Here is a 20,702-nt window from a genome sequence, read left to right on the forward strand (position 1 = left end):
TACTACCTGCATAACGACATGCGCCATCAAAAGTGTATGAGGTATATACATGAGTGAGTTTGCTCTCTGTTCTGCTTTCATTAAATGCTAATTCCCACGAAGTTGATACCTTGGAAGCGTTTTTTAAAATGCTTACGCTCCCGCGCTATTTTATAGCGAGTAAAGTCTCGGACAAAACAGTTCAAAGGCTAAAACGTCCTAAAACTTTTCTATGCATAAGGGGGTCATTTTCTAGATATAATTTTTAATGTAAAATTTGAACAGAACTTCATTAAAGGACGTATTGTGTTAAATGAGAATGAGCCTTCAGTCGTCAAAAACAACGAATCAAATTACACCCCGTTGAAAGCTTGCACACCATAAATTTTTCCCTAAACATGTACCCACAATGATGTCGATTCTAAAGGCAGTAATTCTAGTTTTAGAGCTGGCAAAACCTTCATTTCTTTCATTAAAATTTAAATGATTTTTTTGCTAGCAAAATTTATAGTTTGACAGCGTTTAAATTAGAATTTTATGCCTTCAAAATCAACATCAACATATCTATACTTAAAAAATAGACATTACAAAACAGTATCAAACCTTCCCTCTGGTGTACTTCCGGTTGTCCTTGAACCAGGTGATCTGGGCGGGCGGGCGGCTGCCGTGAGCCACGCAAGAGATGGTCAGCTCCGAGTCTGAAGACATCTGGGCGGGCTTGTGGACTATCTGGACTGATGTTGAGCGCACTGCGGGAGGAAGAGATTGTTAGGAAATAGAATAAATTATTACTAAAACTACGAAGTTACGAAGCTAGAAGCTAGAAGTTGGGGAGAAGCTAGAGTTTAAGTTAGATTTTTATTAAGAATTGTGTATTTTATCTATGGGCCTCATCCTCATGTTGCCTGATAATAAATGAATAATACCTAATAAAAAATATTTCATTACTAGATAGGGTGTATAAAAAGAAAGAGGTAAGGTGTATCATTTGTTTCTTATATACGTCCAACGCATTCTGGACATGCAGCGACAGACGCTAATCTGACGCCAATCTTAGAACTACGGTTATGAATCTACTTTATATGGTTCTACCTTTTTTGGCATAAGATTTATTTGCCTAATCTCGTATTGCATAGTAACGTTTGGTCAAAGTCTCGTTACGCCGAAAATCGTATGGCATAAATCTCGTTTAGTAAAAAGTTATTTCGCATAACATTGTGTAGCCTAATAATGGTATGGCCAAATCTTGAATAGCCTAATAATGCTAAGGCATAGGTTTATAAGGTTTAAACAAAGTAATAATATTCGTTTGGCTTTAACTTTGACGGAGCGTCTCCCTACATAGCGCAAACTGGTGCCTTGTATTGTTTCCGCTGTTTGGAAGACATATATATTAAGTATGTAGTAAATGTACAAATTGTGGTATTTTTCTCCTACATCGCGAAAATCACGATATTGTATGATCAAAAAATCGAAAGCTAACGACCAATATAATTATTACAAACCCCATGAGATCGAAACCTAAAAATAGGTGCGACGACGAGCAAAGCGAGGAGGAGCGTGTTAGGTGCACATGTTCATAAAAACCAAAGCGGAGCGCAGCGAAGCGGACGCGGATTCCATATGAGATGTCTGCGCTGTATTCTGCGCATCAAGTGGCAAGACAAGATCCCGAATACCGACATTCTTCGTCGTACTAACATGCCTGGCATGGAGGCCATGTTGATGAAGAGCCAGCTCAGATGGTGTGGACACGTCAGGCGTATGGAAGACTGCAGACTACCTAAAGCCGTGCTCTACTCGGAGCTCAGTCGCGGGAAACGGAACCGTGGCGGGCAGTACCTGCGCTACAAAGACGTGCTCAAGCGTCACCTCGTTGCTTGTGGCATATCACCGGACAGTTGGGAGGAACTAGCTGAGATGAGGCCAGAGTGGCGTAACTCTGTCCACAAAGGCTTAGAAAATTTTGAAAAGTCTCGACTTCAAGACCTTGACGTGAAACGCCACTCTCGGAAGACACGCCCTAAGCCCTCCTACAACTATACATACAACAGGATGGGACAGCTCTACTGTGCTCAGTGTGACAGGGTGTTCAAGACGAAGTTCGGACTTGCCAGCCACATAAGAGCACATAACAGAGTGTAGCAAGAGTCGCTGTTGTCGGATACGACGAAGAGGACATCATCACTTAATATATTATTTATTAAGATAACATTACGAGAAACAAGATTATACATATGTATAGACGAACATAAATTTGAGCAAACGAAACTTAGGTGTTTAAAGATTGTGCCTAAAGAGTTTTAGACGAAACGAGCCTTATGCCACATAAGTCTTGGCAAAGTGATGGTTCGGCCAAAAAAGTTTAGACCATACGAGTTATGCGAAATGAGTTTTGGTCAATAAAGATTATGCCAGATGAGCGGAACCCACTTTATATGTATGTCTACCCCCGAATTAATAGAGCTTTTTGACAGATAAAATGTGATATATACGAATTTCAACTGTTTGACTGACGTAAAGAGTAGAAACTCTTATGTTTCAGAGTAAATTTTACCCTTGTTGTAAATTTACAATACCGTTTATAAATTTGAAGGTTAGTGTTTATCAACAACACGATAAGAATATCTGATGATGCTTCTGGCAAACGGTGGGCAGTCAGCGACTGACGCTAATCTGACATCCTTTCAACACGGTGATGAAATCAAGGCTAACATTAGTGTTCGAAATTCTAAGAAGAAGAAAACTGACGAAGGAAAAAAATAAAAATACCTATATTTTTTATTACACTATAAAATAATAACAAACTTTCTAGCGTAGCGTAGCTATGTAGTGCGTTCGGCGTAGTTAAAATAGTTGCTGGCAAATTGCTATTGGTTGTTAATTTCAATTTAATCGGCCGAATTCGTTAAGTATTCATCAAATGTGTATTTAACTCCGGTAGGTAAATGTGTTTTGATTGAAATTCAATATAATTTATGTATTTAACAGATTTTAGTGACCCATCATTCACTCACTAACTTTTAAACAAAAAATGCTTACATAACAACTTAGTCCATTCTTCTACATACATGTATCTACATCTAGAAATTCTTGTCTGATAGACAATACACCACGGTAATACACTTGGTTCCAAATATAGACACCATATTAAGGATATGAGTGTCGAAACCAATTCGTCATTACTACCCTCCAAAGGTCACAGGACACCAACTGTCAGAACTGTCAATAGAAGATTAATCTTCCTAAAGGCCCCGAAACTTATTACTTAACTGGTAATTTGTTGATTACACGGGATTAAATCTTGACAGGCGACTTGGCAATTTGTATAAAATGTCCCGCTCTAATTGAGAAAAGTTGGAGACAAATGAACGATGGTCCTTTATAGCCATTTTCTGGAATGTTTGAGAACGCTAATGATTCAAATACAAATTCGGATGTTTTGGCCCCCGTTTCTTGACGGCTATTCAAAGGTAAACTCGAGGTTTAGAAATTGAATTTTAATGGATTCATCAATGATTACCTTCTGTCATTCAATTCCTTTCTCAAGTACATTTCCGAAATTAGCCGTTAATCGTGTGCGTGATTTTAATCGGTTTATGACCTTTATTCAATCAGCGATAACAGAATTACTCAGGTTAGGTTACTGGTAAAAAGGTACTGCAAAAGTGGAATAGGAAAGCGTGACTCAGCTCCTCATCCTTGACAACTTTGCAATGGTTCTTCGAATTCAATAAAAACTTGCCGTAAATGATCATTCGCGTGACCAACTAATTTCATAAGGAGAAACATTTTTTTTTCATTTCATGACTCCATGAGACACCTACTATTGGCTTACTATTCCCTTTTCGCAATACCCTGTAAAACCTAAAGTAAAGTTGATTCGTCTTTCGGAGAGGCTAAATTCGAATACCACATTATTCGAACCCGCATCTCTGCCGTGAGAATCGGGCGCTTACCCGACTGAGCTACCACTGCAACGTTTATGTATAATAACATCACAGTTTTCACCTGGTTCTCTCGAGTGGAATCTTGGTGCATACCTACCCCCAAGCTCGGACCATTTCCCACCACGCTGGTCCACTGCGGGTTGGTAGGTTCACATATCTAGTTATGTGCTAGATCTAGATATGCAGGTTTCCTCACGATGTTTTCCTTCACCGTTAGAGAAAACCCGACTCACGATCACCTCCAAGTACCTGCACCTGGCTCTCTCGGATGGAACCTTGGTGCATACCCCCAAGGTTTGAACTGCCTTCCTAAGCTCGGACCATTTCCCGCCACGCTGCTCCACTGCGGGTTCGTGAGTTGAGATAGGTATCTAGATGTGCTAAATTTAGATAGGAAAATATCGTGACGAAACCTGGATGGTTTCGTGACGATATTTTCCTTCATTGTAAGAGCAATGTGTTACATTTATTTTTATTTATTTATAAAATATGGAACGCCAGCAGTTTACACAACACAAAATACAAAGATAAATTAATAGGTAACAATTTCGTTGCGAAAACCATTTATAGGCGTACACATCCTTTTAAAGAAATTATCTTAAAAACAACAGAATATTAAAGATGGAAATAAACAATATAACAAACATTAAAATAATTTGTAGCAAAACAAATTGAAGGAAAAAATATAACTATTATAGCAATTATTTCTGGCATATTTTTTTCTTAAACATATTAAAGGAGTCGTGAAAGATGTCAATGTTTAATTTATTATTATACATGTTATAAAGATCACATAACCTATTGATTGGAGAGTGGGATCCAACATTCGTGCGAGCTTGCGGTCCACTGAGAAGTTTCTTTATGGGATATCTTGGAAGGTGATATGGGATTGGGAAAGAGATAGATGCAAGAATATCAGGACAGTATAATAAATTATTTAAAGTTTTATAAAGAAATATTAAGGGTGAATTCGTCCAAACATCACGTTACACGAGAATAACTATACCGGGATTAAAATTATACGCGAGTAAATATCTAGGATAAGTACATTTGCATTCTACCAAGTTATACCATGATTAAATTGAATGAACGAGGAACGAAACTGTAATGCAACTAAAATAAAAATAGCTGCGTTTCAAAGCATGCAATAGAAATGACATGCCAACTTAGTTTGAATGGATTATAAAAGTATGAAATTGTTTATGTTTTAAAATTTTATTCGCTGTTGTTATTCTGAGACTTTGCCTTTTAACCACAGGGGTATAATCGTGACAGTTCTGACATTGCGAAAAAGAGACGCTTAGCTACATTAAGCGTAAGAAAGAAACGTTAAGCTGTAAATGTTTTTTGTCCTTTTTGCTGTGGCGCCTGTTTACGTCAGTTCTCTGTGCCAAACAATGAAACAAATGAAAAATCTGTGCCAAACAAAGGCTGACAGTTACAACAAAATTTTCTAAATGCTATTTATTTTTGATTTGCTAGTGATTTGTGGGTGTTTATTAAGTTTATTAGACTATTATCATCACTTAACGAGTGTGTGACATGAGTGGGTGGATTTTGTTCGGTTGTATAGAGCATATTGAACGAAAACACGATGGAATGATGGATGAGATATATTTTCACATGTAAGTAGATACTATCAAGTTTAACAAGCTTACATTCATCATAGTACTATCTATTGGCTCGATTTTAATATAAAACGATACTAATTTTAATACTGTAAGGTCTTTTAGTATCAGTTTTAAGTAAAAATTACGAGGTACCATATCATAACAAATCACATGGTGTTGCAAGTTATTGAAAATTTATTTTACCCACAAATATTATAGTATGCAAAGAAAATACTAGAAATTGTAACGGACTCGGGTTGGGTTTACAAATGGGGCGCACGAATTCGGTTTTTGTGAAGATTGTATTTTGTAGAAGTCATTCTCCTCTTTCAAATGAGGTGCCTCTCATTGTGAGGAAACGTTCGTTTCGTTTTTTTCTTCTATGTGTGATTTCTTCTGTATAATATAAAGTTTATTGTATTGATACGAAATGCGTGTTTCCTTTAAAAAAAACCTCATCACATATTTGGCCCACGATTATAATGCTCATCCATTTATCTCTGCTTCATAGGTTTCTGACAGAAAAAAAAATATCAAGAAAATGGATAGACATTACCGGTCGCACAAATTGGGAACCAAAGAAACATACAAAAATTGTGTTCGGCACATTTTGAAGAGGATTGTTTCGATTGGACGAAGACAATGAATTATACAATCCACTCAGTTTGTGTATATTAAATAATTATATTGAAATCAAATAAGTATGAGTAAAGTTTTTTAAAAGGCTGATTTTTCAATGTTCAGATAAATGTTATCTGGGTAATACAAACATTGAGAAACATTGAGACGCAACAGCATCAAAATTATTTCCCAGCAAAACTTTTGTCTGGCTATTGAAAAATTAGCCTTTAGTGTCTTTTTCCTATCAACCGACGATATACTCAAGTTTTGTTTTTGTTATTATGATAAGTTAAATTTCCCCATATTTAGGTTTTATTTTTTTGTCGGCAACATCTATGGTTTGAGTGAGAAAGAGAATAGTGCACACGGCGATTGCGAATCTATTTGTAGTTGATCTGAGCTTTTAACGTACTTTTGTTTATGTTTTGACAGATGTGTTTATATGTCATTATGACGGTTTTCTAATCAGCTGATGTGCTGCCGCCATTACAAAATTACTCTCGGATAAGCTCGTTACACGGTCAATTTTGGCGGTATAACATTTTATTCTTGGGATAAGCTAGTTATCTTGTTTTCAGGTTTGGTAGAATGCAAAATCTGCTTACTCGCGAGTAACTGGTAGTTTACTCGTGAGTAAATAGTTACTCGACGTTGGCCGAATCCGCCCTAAGTCATGCGTTTCACGTCTATTTCGTAAAGAAGTCATTTTAAAGAATTTTAGTCGGTGCTCATAAGGAGATCTGTGGGAAATATTACGGGATATAAAGGCAAGATGGCGAGTGAAAGATCTCTGTATGCTTTCGATTCGTTGTGAATGTATTGTGTAGGAGGGGCTCCAAGCAGAAGAAGAGAATTCCAGGTGACTCCGCACTAGGGAATTAAATAATAAGATTTTGGTCTCGGACTTAAATTCTTTGCTATTGCGTTTAATAAATCCAAGCATTTGTGCAGCCTTCTTGATAATATGGTCGATGTGGGATGAAAATTTTAGTTTGGAGTCAATGATTATGCCAAGATCTCGAATTTCAGATACTTCAGTGACTATATCGGTCCCAAGAAGATAATTGTTGTTAAAAGGATTTCGTTTACGAGTAAATTTTATATGAAAGCATTTTTGAGCATTAATAGACATATCATTGGAATGACACCAATTTAAAATATTATTGAGGTCATTTTGAAGAAGAGTACTATCCTGAGAAGATGTGATTGTTCTATAGATTTTAAGATCATCAGCAAAAAGAGATTGATTACTATGTTTAATTTGGTGAGTAAGGTCGTTAATGAAAACTAAAAAAAGAATAGGTCCTAAGTGCGAACCCTGGGGAACCCCTGATTCTGCATAAAAAGTTCTAGACTCGTGTCCATTGACAGAAACAAATTGTTCTCTATTTCCTAAGTAAGAAGTAAACCATTGAAGTAGCCAATCATTAATACCTACAGATGCAAGCTTCTTTATCAGTAATGAATGGTTTACTTTATCGAATGCGCTGGCAAAGTCTATGTATATTGCGTCAATTTGGTGACCAGTATCTACTTTATGGGACAGTTCATTTATATAGGTGACTAAGTTAGACTCGACCGAGCGCCCTTTTCTGAAGCCGTGCTGAGATGTACTTAATATGTTTTCTAATTTTCTAGTAACAATGGGACAAATTATGGATTCAAATAGTTTGGAGAAACATGGAAGAATAGAGATTGGTCTATAGTTAGATACCACAGGTAAATCACCTTTCTTATGGATAGGAGTAATTCTAGCTCTCTTCCAAGGATTTGGAAACTGTCCGTCTTGTAATGAGCGATTGAAAATAATAAAGAGAGGGTAGGTTAGATATTTTGCACAGCGATTAACAAAGAGAGGGTGTATGCCATCCGTACCAGCGCTCTGGTAAACGTTTAACTTTCGTATATGTTTATTGATTTCTTTCTCGGTGATGAAAATATGTATGTTATTTGTAATGTGTGAAGAACTATTACTCAGGAGAGGGATATTATTGGCAATATTTTTGTTATATATATTGGAGAAATGAGTTGCAAAAAGATTAGTTATATCATGTGCATTACATGCAGTTTCACTATTTAAATGCATCTCAGCCGGTATTGCTGAGGAACCTTTTCGTTTATCTTTGATAAATCTCCAAAAGGCTTTTGGCTGAGTCTTCATTTCAGATTCAAGTCTATTTTTGTAATCTCTATAGCATGTATTCTTAAGTTTGTGACATCTATTACGTAGAATATCGTATTCCAGTTTATCTCTAGGGTTTTAGTATTTATAATATCTAATACGAATCTTGTTGTCTTACATGTCAGCGCCGCCGCCGGGATTCGAACCCGCATCTCTGGTGTGAGAATCGGGAGCTGATCTACCATCGCTCTTCACCCATATTACTTAGTAACTATTTATTAATCTGTGGTATAACTATAACTCACAGTGCATCTCGACCCTGGCGCTGCGCTCGTGCGGCGTCAGCAGCGCGGTGTTGGTGGCGCGGCACTTCACCGTAGTGTTCAGCCAGGAGCGGTCCACGCCGCGCACGCTCACCCGACTCACGATCACCTCCTAGTACCTGCACCTGGCTCTCGTGGCTCAATGGAACCTTGGTGCATATCGCCTAGGTCTAAACTGCCTTCCTAAGCTCGGACCATTTCCCGCCACGCTGGTCCACTGCGGGTTGGGAGGTTCACATATCTAGTTATGTGCTAAATCTAGATATGCAGGTTTCCTCACGATGTTTTCCTTCAGCGTAAGAGCGATGGTATACATTGTACTTAAATTCAAGGAACTCATTGGTACATGTCAGCGCCGGGATCCGAACCCGCATCTCTGGCGTAAGCAGCTGGAGCTGAGCAACCACTGCTCTTCTTCCATATTACTCAGTAACTACTTATGAATCTGTGGTACAACTCACAGTGCATCTCGACCCTGGCGCTGCGCTCGTGCGGCGTCAGCAGCGCGGTGTTGGTGGCGCGGCACTTCACCGTGGTGTTCAGCCAGGAGCGGTCCACGCCGCGCACGCTCACCCGACTCACGATCACCTAAACATAACACAGCATAAATTAAAATCTGTCTTCTGTATACTTATAATATACTAGCTTTTCCCGCGAGCTTCACTTCGCCTTAAAAAGTTTTCCCGTGGGAATTTCGGGATAAAAAGTAGCCTATGTTCTTCACCAGGGTCTAGACCATCTCTACTTATACCAAATTCCATTCAAATCCGTTCGGTAGTTTTGGCGTTAAAGAGTAACAGACAGACAGACACAATTACTACTATAAGAAGAAAGTTACTTATTGGGATAAAAACTGTCTTCTGTATATATAAAAGGAGAAACTCACTCATTGGGCATTAACGCCTCAACAACTCCAACAGCTAACGCCTCAACATCATCTGCAGATGTGCAGGTTTCCTCACGATGTTTTCCTTCACCGCAAGAGCGATGGTATACATTGCACTTAAACTCCAAAGAACATTAAAAAGCTTATTTATATCAGTCCTAATAATAATACATAAGTATATACCTTGCCGTCGTCTTGCAGGACCGTGTGGTCTTCCACTGTCGTGTTGTTGATCAGCCAGCTCAATGTCGGCTGCGGACGACCTGGAAGAAGAGAGGGAATCAGAAACGGTGGTAAGCTTCGTCCGGAAATCAGCAGGATGATTGCCAACCTTCGCTAGGAGACGGCACTAGAAGAATAATGTCCGTGCCGTGGTCTGTCGCGCAGGTATTTGACCCCTCCCCAATACAAATGTTTAACATTTTAGTATACAGTTAACACAGATCACTTCGCCCGGTTCTACAAGCGAGGTTTTAGGAGGCAGATGAAATAAATCAGAATAATTATCGAGCCGATTTTCGTGTCACTTTAACAAAAGTTATTTTATTGGCGGCACCAGTAAGCTCGTGTAACAGCTTTTACAGACATGATTTTCATAAAACCACGCAATTACCTTCACAGATTGTAAAGGGCGAAATTAAAATGCCTTAATCGATTCACGTGCACAATAATCCATTCACATATGGAAATAATTGAAAACGCCAGCTATCCGTCATGAAAGGATTTCAATTTAAAACCTTAAAAAATTCACACTGACGGTTATGAAATATCCTATTCAGTTCAATTTAAAAGGGATTAAAACGCAATCAATTTACTGGAAAATGTGTAGTCAAATTTAAGTCACGTTTTGTGTTTGTGATTGAGCCTAAAATTGTGAATCGATCAGTCATTATTGCGACGAAGGCAATGTTATTCATATTTCAATCAGTTGTCATATTCTATTCTCTGTTGTAGGGTGTAAGTACCTGTATCTGGCTCATGCGAATGGGATCTTTGTGCATATCCTAAAGGACTAAAACTCTCTTCCTAATTTAAACTTGGGCTATTTCCACAGAGAAAAGAATTGAATAAAATAGAATAGTGTGAGTAGGGCGGTATTGAGAGACCGACCAGAAGGGCTAGTACGGGGCTCATTTAAGACGTGACAAAAGTTTTGCATCGCGCTCACTTACTTCCCGCAGCCTCAAGAGCGAGCGCGACGGATAACTCTTGTCACGTCTTAATGGCGCCCCGTGCTACATGGCCTGAGCGAGATAGCATGATTCCGATCACACTTTTAGTGCTGCCTTTCCACCAGACATGTGCTATGAAGCTTTGCTGCGAAGACTTGAAAGAAATCCGTTCTCACGAGTGCTATGCTATGAATATAAGTGGTGGATATCAAACGCATCCATAGCATTTTAGCAAGGCTTATCTCTGTTGTAAAATCACCCTCTTACTGTATATTGTTGCTTTATCCACGACCGGACGCTACAATCATCATAGAATAAAAAAAATCATTGAACAGAACAAAAATGCAAAGTATTCCGACAGGTTATTGGCAGTAGAGTAGCGGATTCACGGAAATACGTCAATTACGTTGCACTAAACTCAACACCGACGTATTGACTGACGGCGCTACTAATGGTCGACTCCAATATGTACGTATGTAGGTATCTGCTAAATATACTATTCGCATATTTCAGAGAACCGTTAAAAATAAGGGGTCTGGTGTAAACAATGGAACATCAGTCAATAAAACAATATGTGCCAACCCTGCAATTTGATCTTAAGGGTAACAGGTAAAATATAAATGAATTAATATTATTGAATAGTCATCAATTTATACCCATCCGTTCGACCAATGAAAACATTGCACCCTATGGTAATTTACTAAACAAATATTATTTAAAACTTACGCCAAAACCAGTCTTTTTATTGGGAAATAATATTTAAAAACCAACAAATATTTCCTCGCTACAGAAACAGGGTGCTTCATTTTCATTAATTATTTAATTAGGTGCTCGAAACTTCAGCCATGCTACTCTCTGCTGTAAAATTTAAAACTTCTCCAAAGTGAATCAGTCCACTTCTTCTATTTTTTACATGCGAACTTAAAAGGAAATTTCCGCAAGTCTAAAAAATTTTAGTTTTTCTGAAATTGTACTTAATTTTTTTATATTATAAAGTAATTTAAAGTAATTAATTGGCTTGATTTGAGCCCATGGCCTCTCGAATGAGAGGACAAGATTATCACCACGATATTTAAATTATTCAGCTATCGTATCGAGTTTCCGAAAGTCGTAGGACAGAAGTTGTTTATATAACAACCCTTTGAGTCAACCCCTTCCAGCTTGCTACACCATATTTGCAGCACCCTGTATAGCTAAAGCCCCTCACAATACGAGCTTGCATTTTTCAGCATATTGTAGGTTATGCCATATTATTATATCATCCTAAGCTACACACACTTAACCTTTTATAAGCGGCGAATGTTTCAGAAAAGCTTATAATAAGCTTTTACCTCGGTGCTGAGCTTATAATACGAAATCTATTCTGTAGCTTACATTTTATATTTTTCATGGAAGAAATATAGTGGAGATTTCGCTCGGTGCTGGCAAATGTTTTCGTTCCGAAGGATCTAGGCTAAGATGGGAACGTGCGGGATCTGACGGTAGATATACAATATATAGATATCTACTTATAGAGTTTTTTGTTTTATAAACTAAGCAGCTTTTCCGTGCGAGCTTTGCATGGGCTCTAAAGAGTTTCCCGTGGGAATTATGGGATAAAAAGTTTGAATAGTAATTCCTTATTGGTGACAAATACATGTTTCTTTTTCTTGATTATAGAATTCGTTACTTTGCGCAGGTACTTTGTGGCATCTTCATAGCGCATTATCCTCGTATAGCTAACGCCAGTTACTAGTTATTATTCTGTGCGAATTTGTTGCGTAGATTGCACATCTTTGCAACTGCTTAGCTGATCCCCATTTTGTGACTAAAAAACGGCTTCAATAAGTATACAAACTTGTATGCAAATGAAAATCAGCATTTCAGATTGACGGGTTCAACGACCTTCCTTAGGCGCAGTCACTGATCAAACATCACCCTGTTTACGGAAATAAAAGGAAAACAAAGCACACATGTGTGGCTGAACTACCGTCACATAAATATGTATAAGATAATACACAAACAATATCACTTACGATTCCATGTTGCGGGACTATTCTGGAGGAGCGCGCGACCTTAAAACGATTTTGATTTGAGAATGCTAGTGCATCTAATCTAATGGTAATCTTACTTTGATAGTGAAATTTGTTGTGAAATGCATAGCGAAGCTCAGTAGAAAAATATAGTGCATAAATCTCAAGTTCTTGGTAGATGTGCAGTAATGGTCAGTTACGGAATTAAAAGGTGGATGCAAAAGTGAAATAAAGGGCGTAACTTAGGTCATAATTCTGAACCATTTTAGCTAGTATGACTTTTGGACTTCCCTGAAAAAAATATTCTATATTCTGAACAACTTCTATGTTTAATACTACGTTAATTCCTGGAAAAAAAACAATGAGAGTAATAAAAAAATATGTGAACAATTTTTGTATAAAAAACAAATGTTATTTTTTTGCAAATTTTCCATAGTCATCGAACAAATGACCTCCTCACTCAGACCCTTTTAGCTTACTTTACTAATTTAGCAGTATCCTGTAAGTATAGTTTTACCCACAAGAATAGGCCCGCAGGTGGGCCGGGCTATTTCTGTATTTATACATCACTTGTAGCGAGTTTGAGAAGAAATGCTCAATCTGGGCGTGCTTCCGACCCGCCATTTGTTTCCTTCCTGTCTGTAGGGCTGAGTTATAAGCGGAGCGGGTAGCGGGCTTGTTCTTATTATCGTTTTCTTCTTCTTCTTCGAATTAAATTTGTCCAGACCAAAAAGAAGCTACTTTGATAGCATTCTGGTTGGCCTGAAGTAAGTCTTCCCGAGTGCAGGTGAAAGGGCACAGGTGACAGGAGAGTAAATGCTCCATAGTCTGGGGGTCGGTACCACAGTCGCATAGGTTGGTACAACAGCCCAATTGCAAAGATTGACCTTGCAGCAGCCTACAACCTTCTTCAGCCTATAGCAGTCTACTGCTGGATGTAGGCCTCTCCCCCTACAGAAGTCCACTTTGCACGTCACTGGATGCGATCTTCCGAATCCATTCTTTACCAGATACATCATAGAACAACGCGGCGACATATTTTGCAAGTCGTCACCACCCCTAGCCAGCCTCTTATGTAACTTAAGTAACTTACATTCTAGAATTCCGGCGTATTATTATTTTCCTTATTGTGAAGGCGGACTGATATCATATCTGCTAGGTCACCCACTACAACTAGGTGCTAATAATATAGGCATTAAGTAGTAAACTAAATTAGGCCTACATTTTCGTAAAGAAAACGCTCAAACAGAAGTCCGAATAATAAACCAAAAAGAATTAAGTAAGACGCAATGAATCTCGACCAACACTTGTGTTTCTGCAATTCCACTCTTATTGTTATTAGCAACAAGCCACATCCGTGATATATCGCTCTCGGGGGAAATCACGCCTTCAATCACCTCGCTAGTCAGTTTGTATAATCACTAGCCAAGTTACAGCTCGGCTCAATCTAGTTAGGCACTGACAGGCAGGTAGTTAGTTGCTAACATACCCGCAAAGCTGATCACTCGAGAATCACGGGATCTGTTATATTACTAACTTGCCTCCGGGTAGCTAAGTTGAAGATTTTGGTAAAGCTAAAATGGCTGGTTATTGAATTGAATGAACAGGGCTAAATTTTATCAGTGTTATTATGGTTGACACAATAAACTCGTCGTATGCATACAAATACAGAATAAGATATACATCTACCTACCACTGTTTTTCGGGCTAATGTAAAAACAGTACCTAATAACTTCAAACAAAAAAAACTGTTTCCAAAACAAGTGGCTTTTCTGATGAAACTTTACGGCCATGTCAATATTCGTTAGTGAACTTTTAAACAACTCACAAACCAAAATTTACTTGGCGACAATAACAGAATAGAAATCAAACTTTTAAAAACTCATTTCGCGAAGAAAATACTGGAAGTGTTGACGTTGCTAACATTTTCACAACATTTTCCAATGTCTTACAGTCCGGTCAGTGGCTCTTGCGGTTTTAACCGACGTCGAAAAAAGGAGGAGGTTCTCAATTCGTCTGTATGTATTTTTTTTAAAGGCCGTTATGAATCTCGAATATTTCGAGTAACTTTCACCCACTATGAAATCGTGAAAACAAAAACTACCTACTTAACTCCATATGGTTAAGTCCTTATGTTATATTTACCTTTAGTTGGGTATTACCTCAAAAATAAAAACGAAGTAGTTTTTGTGATAAACGGGCATAAAATCACCAGTTCTAAAACTTTGATCGCCAAAACCCGAAACTTCCAAATATTGAGTTGTGCCCCTATATTACTGAGGGTGCAAGATCCTTACAATGTCAAGTGATAATGAACGCACTGTACTTAGTCGTCCTCGGCACGTAAATGTCATTTCCTTACAGTAAATATACGTAGGTATATACTTTTTTAAACACCTCATTTGTTATTACTTTGGGTCCCTTACTTTTTATCTATATGTACGTGTTCTCAGTAAATTGCAAAAGGTCCACTGTAGGCCCTGAGTTACGTAAGGGAATTATTATTAAATGAATTTAGCGTGATAAGAAGGCTAATGTAGGGACTATCTGATTCGGTATGTAATGTGATTTTGTGGTTATTTATGTCTTGTCAGGTCTTCCCTACCTTGGATCGCGATGCATCAAACTTGTAACAAGTCCTTGGGCTTAAAAACATATATGTAATACATCATCATCAGCTCGTAACTGTACACTGGACATAGGCCTCTCCCAAGGAGCGCCACCACACTCTTTCTACAGCCTTACACATCCAGTTGCTTCTAGCTACAGGGCTAGAGGGCCTCCCACGCCAAGCTTGCCTGTTCGTGGTCTCCTCTCAATTATTATATCAGTCATCTTGCCGAAAGTTAGTTCTTCGGCACATATGGGCGGCCCACAGACATTTCGGTTTCCAGAGCTATTTCGGTTACTTGAGTTCTATTAATGTATAATATGTTCAAGAAGAAACAAAATAATTGTGCCAGACATAAGAAACGTTCGAGTACCCGGTAATCCTAAACCAGTAAGCGGCTTACTGAAAAACTCGCCTCACATTAGAAGGCTCGCGTTTTCAGATTTTAGTTATTTTTCGCAAGAGTGCACCGAAAGCTCGCTTTGTTCAGCAACGGATTGTTGCCCGTACGACCTGAATGCTTGGCCCTGTTTTATTATTTTCGTACTTGTAAAAGCTGTTGCATTATCGGTGCATATTTCTTTAGTCAAGCTTGTGTTCAATGTGGAATGTTTTGAGTGTAGTCTTTTGTGGTATGCTGCTTTTGATGTTTTTTTTATTTTATTTTCAGTAACAAACTGAAAAGCTTTCTTGTTGAGTAGACATTTAAGTGTGCGGGCTATTTTGTAAATGAAGGTGTAGGGTAGGTGCATACAATTGTACGCTTTTGTTTTTATCCAGCTATCGACTCATTATATAAATTTAATAGATGACGAATGGCGTAGTTGTTAGTGACCCTGACTACTGAGCCGAAGGTCCCGGGTTCGATTCCCGGCTGGGGCAGATATTTGTTTAAAGACAGATATTTGTACTCGGGTCTTGGATGTTGATATTTATATTTAGTTTCGGGTCTTGGATATTTATATTTAGTATCTATCTATATATGTACAGTTCCCCAAAATTGACAATGGGAATAGGAATCTTCGTCATTGTTCGGCAACGGTCGTATTCCCGAGCGTTAGAAAACTATTATGTATCTAGAGTGATTAAGTGCATTTTCTTCATGAAATTTTAGTAGAATTATGTAATTGGTGCTAAAAGAGATACTTAATTGATTTATCAGTAACGAAATTTGATTCGATAATTCATAATATTCCATAATATTAAAATTTACTTCAAAAATGTTGCAGTAGGTACTTTTCAAGTGTCTTACTGAAGCTGATGTAAAGATGGATGAAAGAAGGTTTGAATAACACAAGGTTTATATTATAAGGAGACATGGATTTCAAACACAGGTTTATATTAAAATTTTTAAATCTCAGTTCAAAAGTATTTACAGCGCTGATCATTCACAATAATATTACAATAGGGAATATGCAAGTGGTTCAAATAAAGGTCAAATATTATTTATAATAAACTTTCTTGTTTCTTAACTACGACTCCATCATTATTTTTTATTATAATTTATTTTTGAGCAAGTAAATGAAGTTGAAAAGTACAAAAAAACTTCGGTAAATTCTAACTTCCGTGAAACGTCACCCATTTTCTTAGGGCGGATGTGACGTCATAATTCTTTATATATCAATCTCAGAATAATAACTTCTTTGCGTTTGCGTATAGTTAAATAAATGTCAAGTGTAAACAAAGAAATGTTAATGTCACCGAGTATTTGTGATGCTCGTTGTGATCAGATACGATGGATCACATAAAAATTCTTCCAATACGAGTAGATCCTAGCCTCCTATAACCTCTCCACTTCTTGTTTGATATGCTCGTTTGTTTGCAAAGTTTAGGACTTTTTATATATTTTTTTTTGGTAGTGTATGGGCTGCCACTAGTTGTTCTATTGTAATGAGGCGTAAACAGCCATTCGCTAGTCAACGAGCCACTCAAATATGCTCCATATTGCAACACAATAAAATTAAATTTGTATTGTAAGTATTATAACATGAACATGACACAAGTTGCTCTTTCTACTTTTAGGTTATAATGGCAGTCGTTAGTATATTTCAAAAGTTGTTATTTTTTTCTAAATTAAGTTATGGAAGAATTCTCGTAATCAGAAGAACTGGACACATTAAATTTATTACGCAGTATGAACGAGTAAACTGTGGCCAGCTTTGGAAAAGGACAGCAAAGACTATTGAAAAGTCGAGAGCCGTGTGCCCAAATATTAGGGAATATGCATATATTTTTATACTCTTATTCGATAGTTTAGATAAGGGGGTTTAGACCTTTGAGATATGCACAATGGTTCCATTCAAGAGAGCCAGGTGCAGGTTCTTGCATCCCCACAGATAATAGAATAGAATGACCCACTAACCCTAGTCTCTCTTACTGAGAACCAAAGTTACAGTAAGTACTTACATACAATACAAATATTACTTTATATTCATATTGCCATAATAGCGTAATATTGTGTACAAAGGTCCTCTGGTTTGCGCGCTCCCATTTCAAAAGAGCTACTAGCAGCTATTTACGAGCTCCCATTACATAACAGCCACTGGTCACACTTTATTACCATTACAAAACAGCCACTGATCACACTTTATACACTTCCTTTTTCGTTTGTTACCATGACAACATTGGTTTGTTGAAAATACAAAAGAACTCTGTGATTACTTGATTAGGTAAAAAATCTATGCCGACTGACGGGACTCATTATTCTGAGCCGTGAAATTAAACGATTATGACGTCACGACAGCCCGCCATCCTGACGGGAATTTCAAAGTGGTCGTGATGGTTGTAATTTTTTAACTTTCTTTAAAATACCTTAAATTACTTATTTTGGCGTTGAATTTTTTTTTACTATAATAAAGTGATGTAAAACTATCCAATAAAAGTATTAAAAAAAATTACGCATATTCCCTATTACAAACTTGGTCTTTTGGGTGTGGCTTAATTGGCAAAGTGAAGTCTATCAATGTGACGTAGGTATATTTTATTCTTAAATGTGCCTCATAATATGGCATCGTCAAAAATAATTAAAGTTGAAATTAAATTCACATTTGAAAAAAATAACAAGAACGATGTGTAATTGCAGCTCTTTATGATTTATTTGCGCGATGCAGGCAGTTGTAAGCATATCATCTGTTTTCGGCTGTACTCACTATTTATAAACATATATTATTTTGTTTGAATCTTAGACTATTTGGTTATAGGTGTAGAACATAATATCGCAAATTTTAATCGTACACAGGTTTTGGTAAAAACCACAGATTAATATTCTTAATACAATAAGCGATGTCGTAGTGTATTTCCATCTTCCCTGAACGTTGCAGACTTTGCGTCAGTTTTGCTTTCTAACTTGAAATTTCAAGGTAAGTAACAAAATACTGCTGTACTTACTTAAGTTTATAATTACGTCATGGATACCTACGTTAGCTTGGAACACAAAGCAGATTTTCTTCTGACCTACACAAATTTCAAAATATATCGCTATGCAGTTAAAGGTTATACCTGGTTATACCAACCCATTTCGTTAGTAAAAAAAGATTGGCATCATACGCCAACATACCTATTCAGTTTTAGACCAGTTTGCAAATAAAGGTAGGTATCATTACAATTACCTACATTATTTATTTATTTTAACACTTTATTGTATACAAAATACATACTTAGTTACAATAAAAGATGAAGAGAAATAAACTTAACTACCTAGTATACAAGGGCGGACTTATCGCCTAAACGCGATCTCTTCAACCTCTTTCCCATTACACTGGTGAAAAGTGGGTGCAGCAATGCACCTCTGCCTACCCCGCAAGGAAGTACATTAGTACAAGGTGTGAGTGTTTTTTTTTGTTTTATCATTACATTAATCAGTCATCTCAGAAGGGCTAGTACGGGACGCATTTAAGACGTGACAAAAGTTTTGCATCGCGCTCACTCACTTCGCACAGCCTCAAGAGCAAGCGCGACGGAGAACTTTTGTCACGTCTTATTAGCGCCCCGTGCTACATGGCCAGATTAAGGCCCATTTTCTCACATGAGTATATATACCTAAACTTACATCCTACTTACGACAGTAAGAAAGTGTTAGTTTCGTTTACTGCTAACAACCACATGTACGGTCATGTGCAGAGTGACCCCCCTCTCTTAGTAACAATGCTTCTGAGAGGGGTCAGATTTCTCTGCCTTATACTGTACCATAGACATATTACACATGTATACCATAGTAAAAAGTGAGGCACGAGAGTAAATATTGTTAAACATTTTATGGAGAGTGTGAAGATAAATCAATGATGCGGAAGGCACGTTTCTTATGATGCGGGCAACAGAGAGCGGTGAGATTTCACTCAAGGGATTATGAAAATGTTGTGCCAAATATGAATCATAGTAGCAAGCTACACATCATATCTAGATATTTTTAAGAGATTAGATGCATACGTACCTTATATTATGCAAAAAATATTTTTTTTAAATAAATTATTTGCAAATGTGGTACAGTCAAAGTAAAAAGTAACATACTAAAAAGTTGCGTCACCAACAAAGTTTATATCGAGAAGCAATCATTTTTTTTTTACAATTTTCAAATGTTGTAGAACCAAAGTTGTTTAGAATAGCCCCTGAGTCATCCCGTGTCGGCTTACTCTCCCCTTTTTGCAACACCCTGTACAAATCATAGAACCACGTCAATAAACAAACCGCAAGAAATACAAATAAGATCCAATTGAGCGAAAATATTATTTCATTAAACAATTATTTCCGCCATACCTTACCTCATTATAGAAAACAACCAGACAACCGGCACACTGAAGGGGTTGCAATGAATATTTAATTCCGCCAGGGTCAGAGCCCAAGTCAGATGGGAATCACACCGGCCGGCTGACGTGACTGATATGATATTTCGGTTCGTGAAAACATTGCTTCGTGGAAACTTCGTATAAAGTAAGTGGGCGAAGCAAAAACGTATTATAGGTCCATTGTTAGAATCTGCTACTTCGCTCATAAGTTTTTGTTGTGAGCGGAATGGGTTATGGAGGAAATAGTTTGTGTAATTAGGTTATATTGGCTGTTTGGTGGCGTTGAGGTTTCATGGAGGAAGTTTAGTTTATTGAATTTGTGACTATTGTTGGTTTAAACGCTGTTACATTTTGTACACACGCGTGATAGGTTGCGAGGCACTTAGGGTAGAAGAGTAGAAAAATGTCATCTAGAGTGTAGATGTGCAGATTTCCTCATGATCTTTTTCTTCACCGTAAGAGCACAAACATGTTGTTGTTAAATTTCATAATTGAAATACACTTGCCAGGATTTGAACCTACGTCCCCAAGAAGGGACTAACCCTATCTGTTACGCCGCAACGGAGGATAAGCTATATTTTCAAGAAGATGACATAATTATGCTATCTTGACCTCACTGAAGAGCTACTCAACAA

General features: G+C 37.5%; 1 protein-coding gene across 1 annotated transcript in view; it reads right to left on the reverse strand.

Moving 5' to 3' along the window:
- The window catches only part of LOC105380436 (nephrin), a 124,117-nt gene that overhangs the window by 14,679 nt on the left and 88,736 nt on the right, over window positions 1-20,702 (reverse strand). The window contains exons 6-8 of the mRNA XM_048622030.1: window positions 9,675-9,754; window positions 9,067-9,193; window positions 583-728 (exon numbers count right to left, since the gene is read on the reverse strand). Of these exons, the coding sequence (XP_048477987.1) occupies window positions 583-728; window positions 9,067-9,193; window positions 9,675-9,754 (353 nt within the window). The remainder of the gene's footprint in view (window positions 1-582; window positions 729-9,066; window positions 9,194-9,674; window positions 9,755-20,702) is intronic.

The sequence above is a fragment of the Plutella xylostella genome, chromosome 7 (genome assembly GCF_932276165.1).
Source record: "Plutella xylostella chromosome 7, ilPluXylo3.1, whole genome shotgun sequence".
Classification (NCBI taxonomy): Eukaryota; Metazoa; Arthropoda; class Insecta; order Lepidoptera; family Plutellidae; genus Plutella; species Plutella xylostella.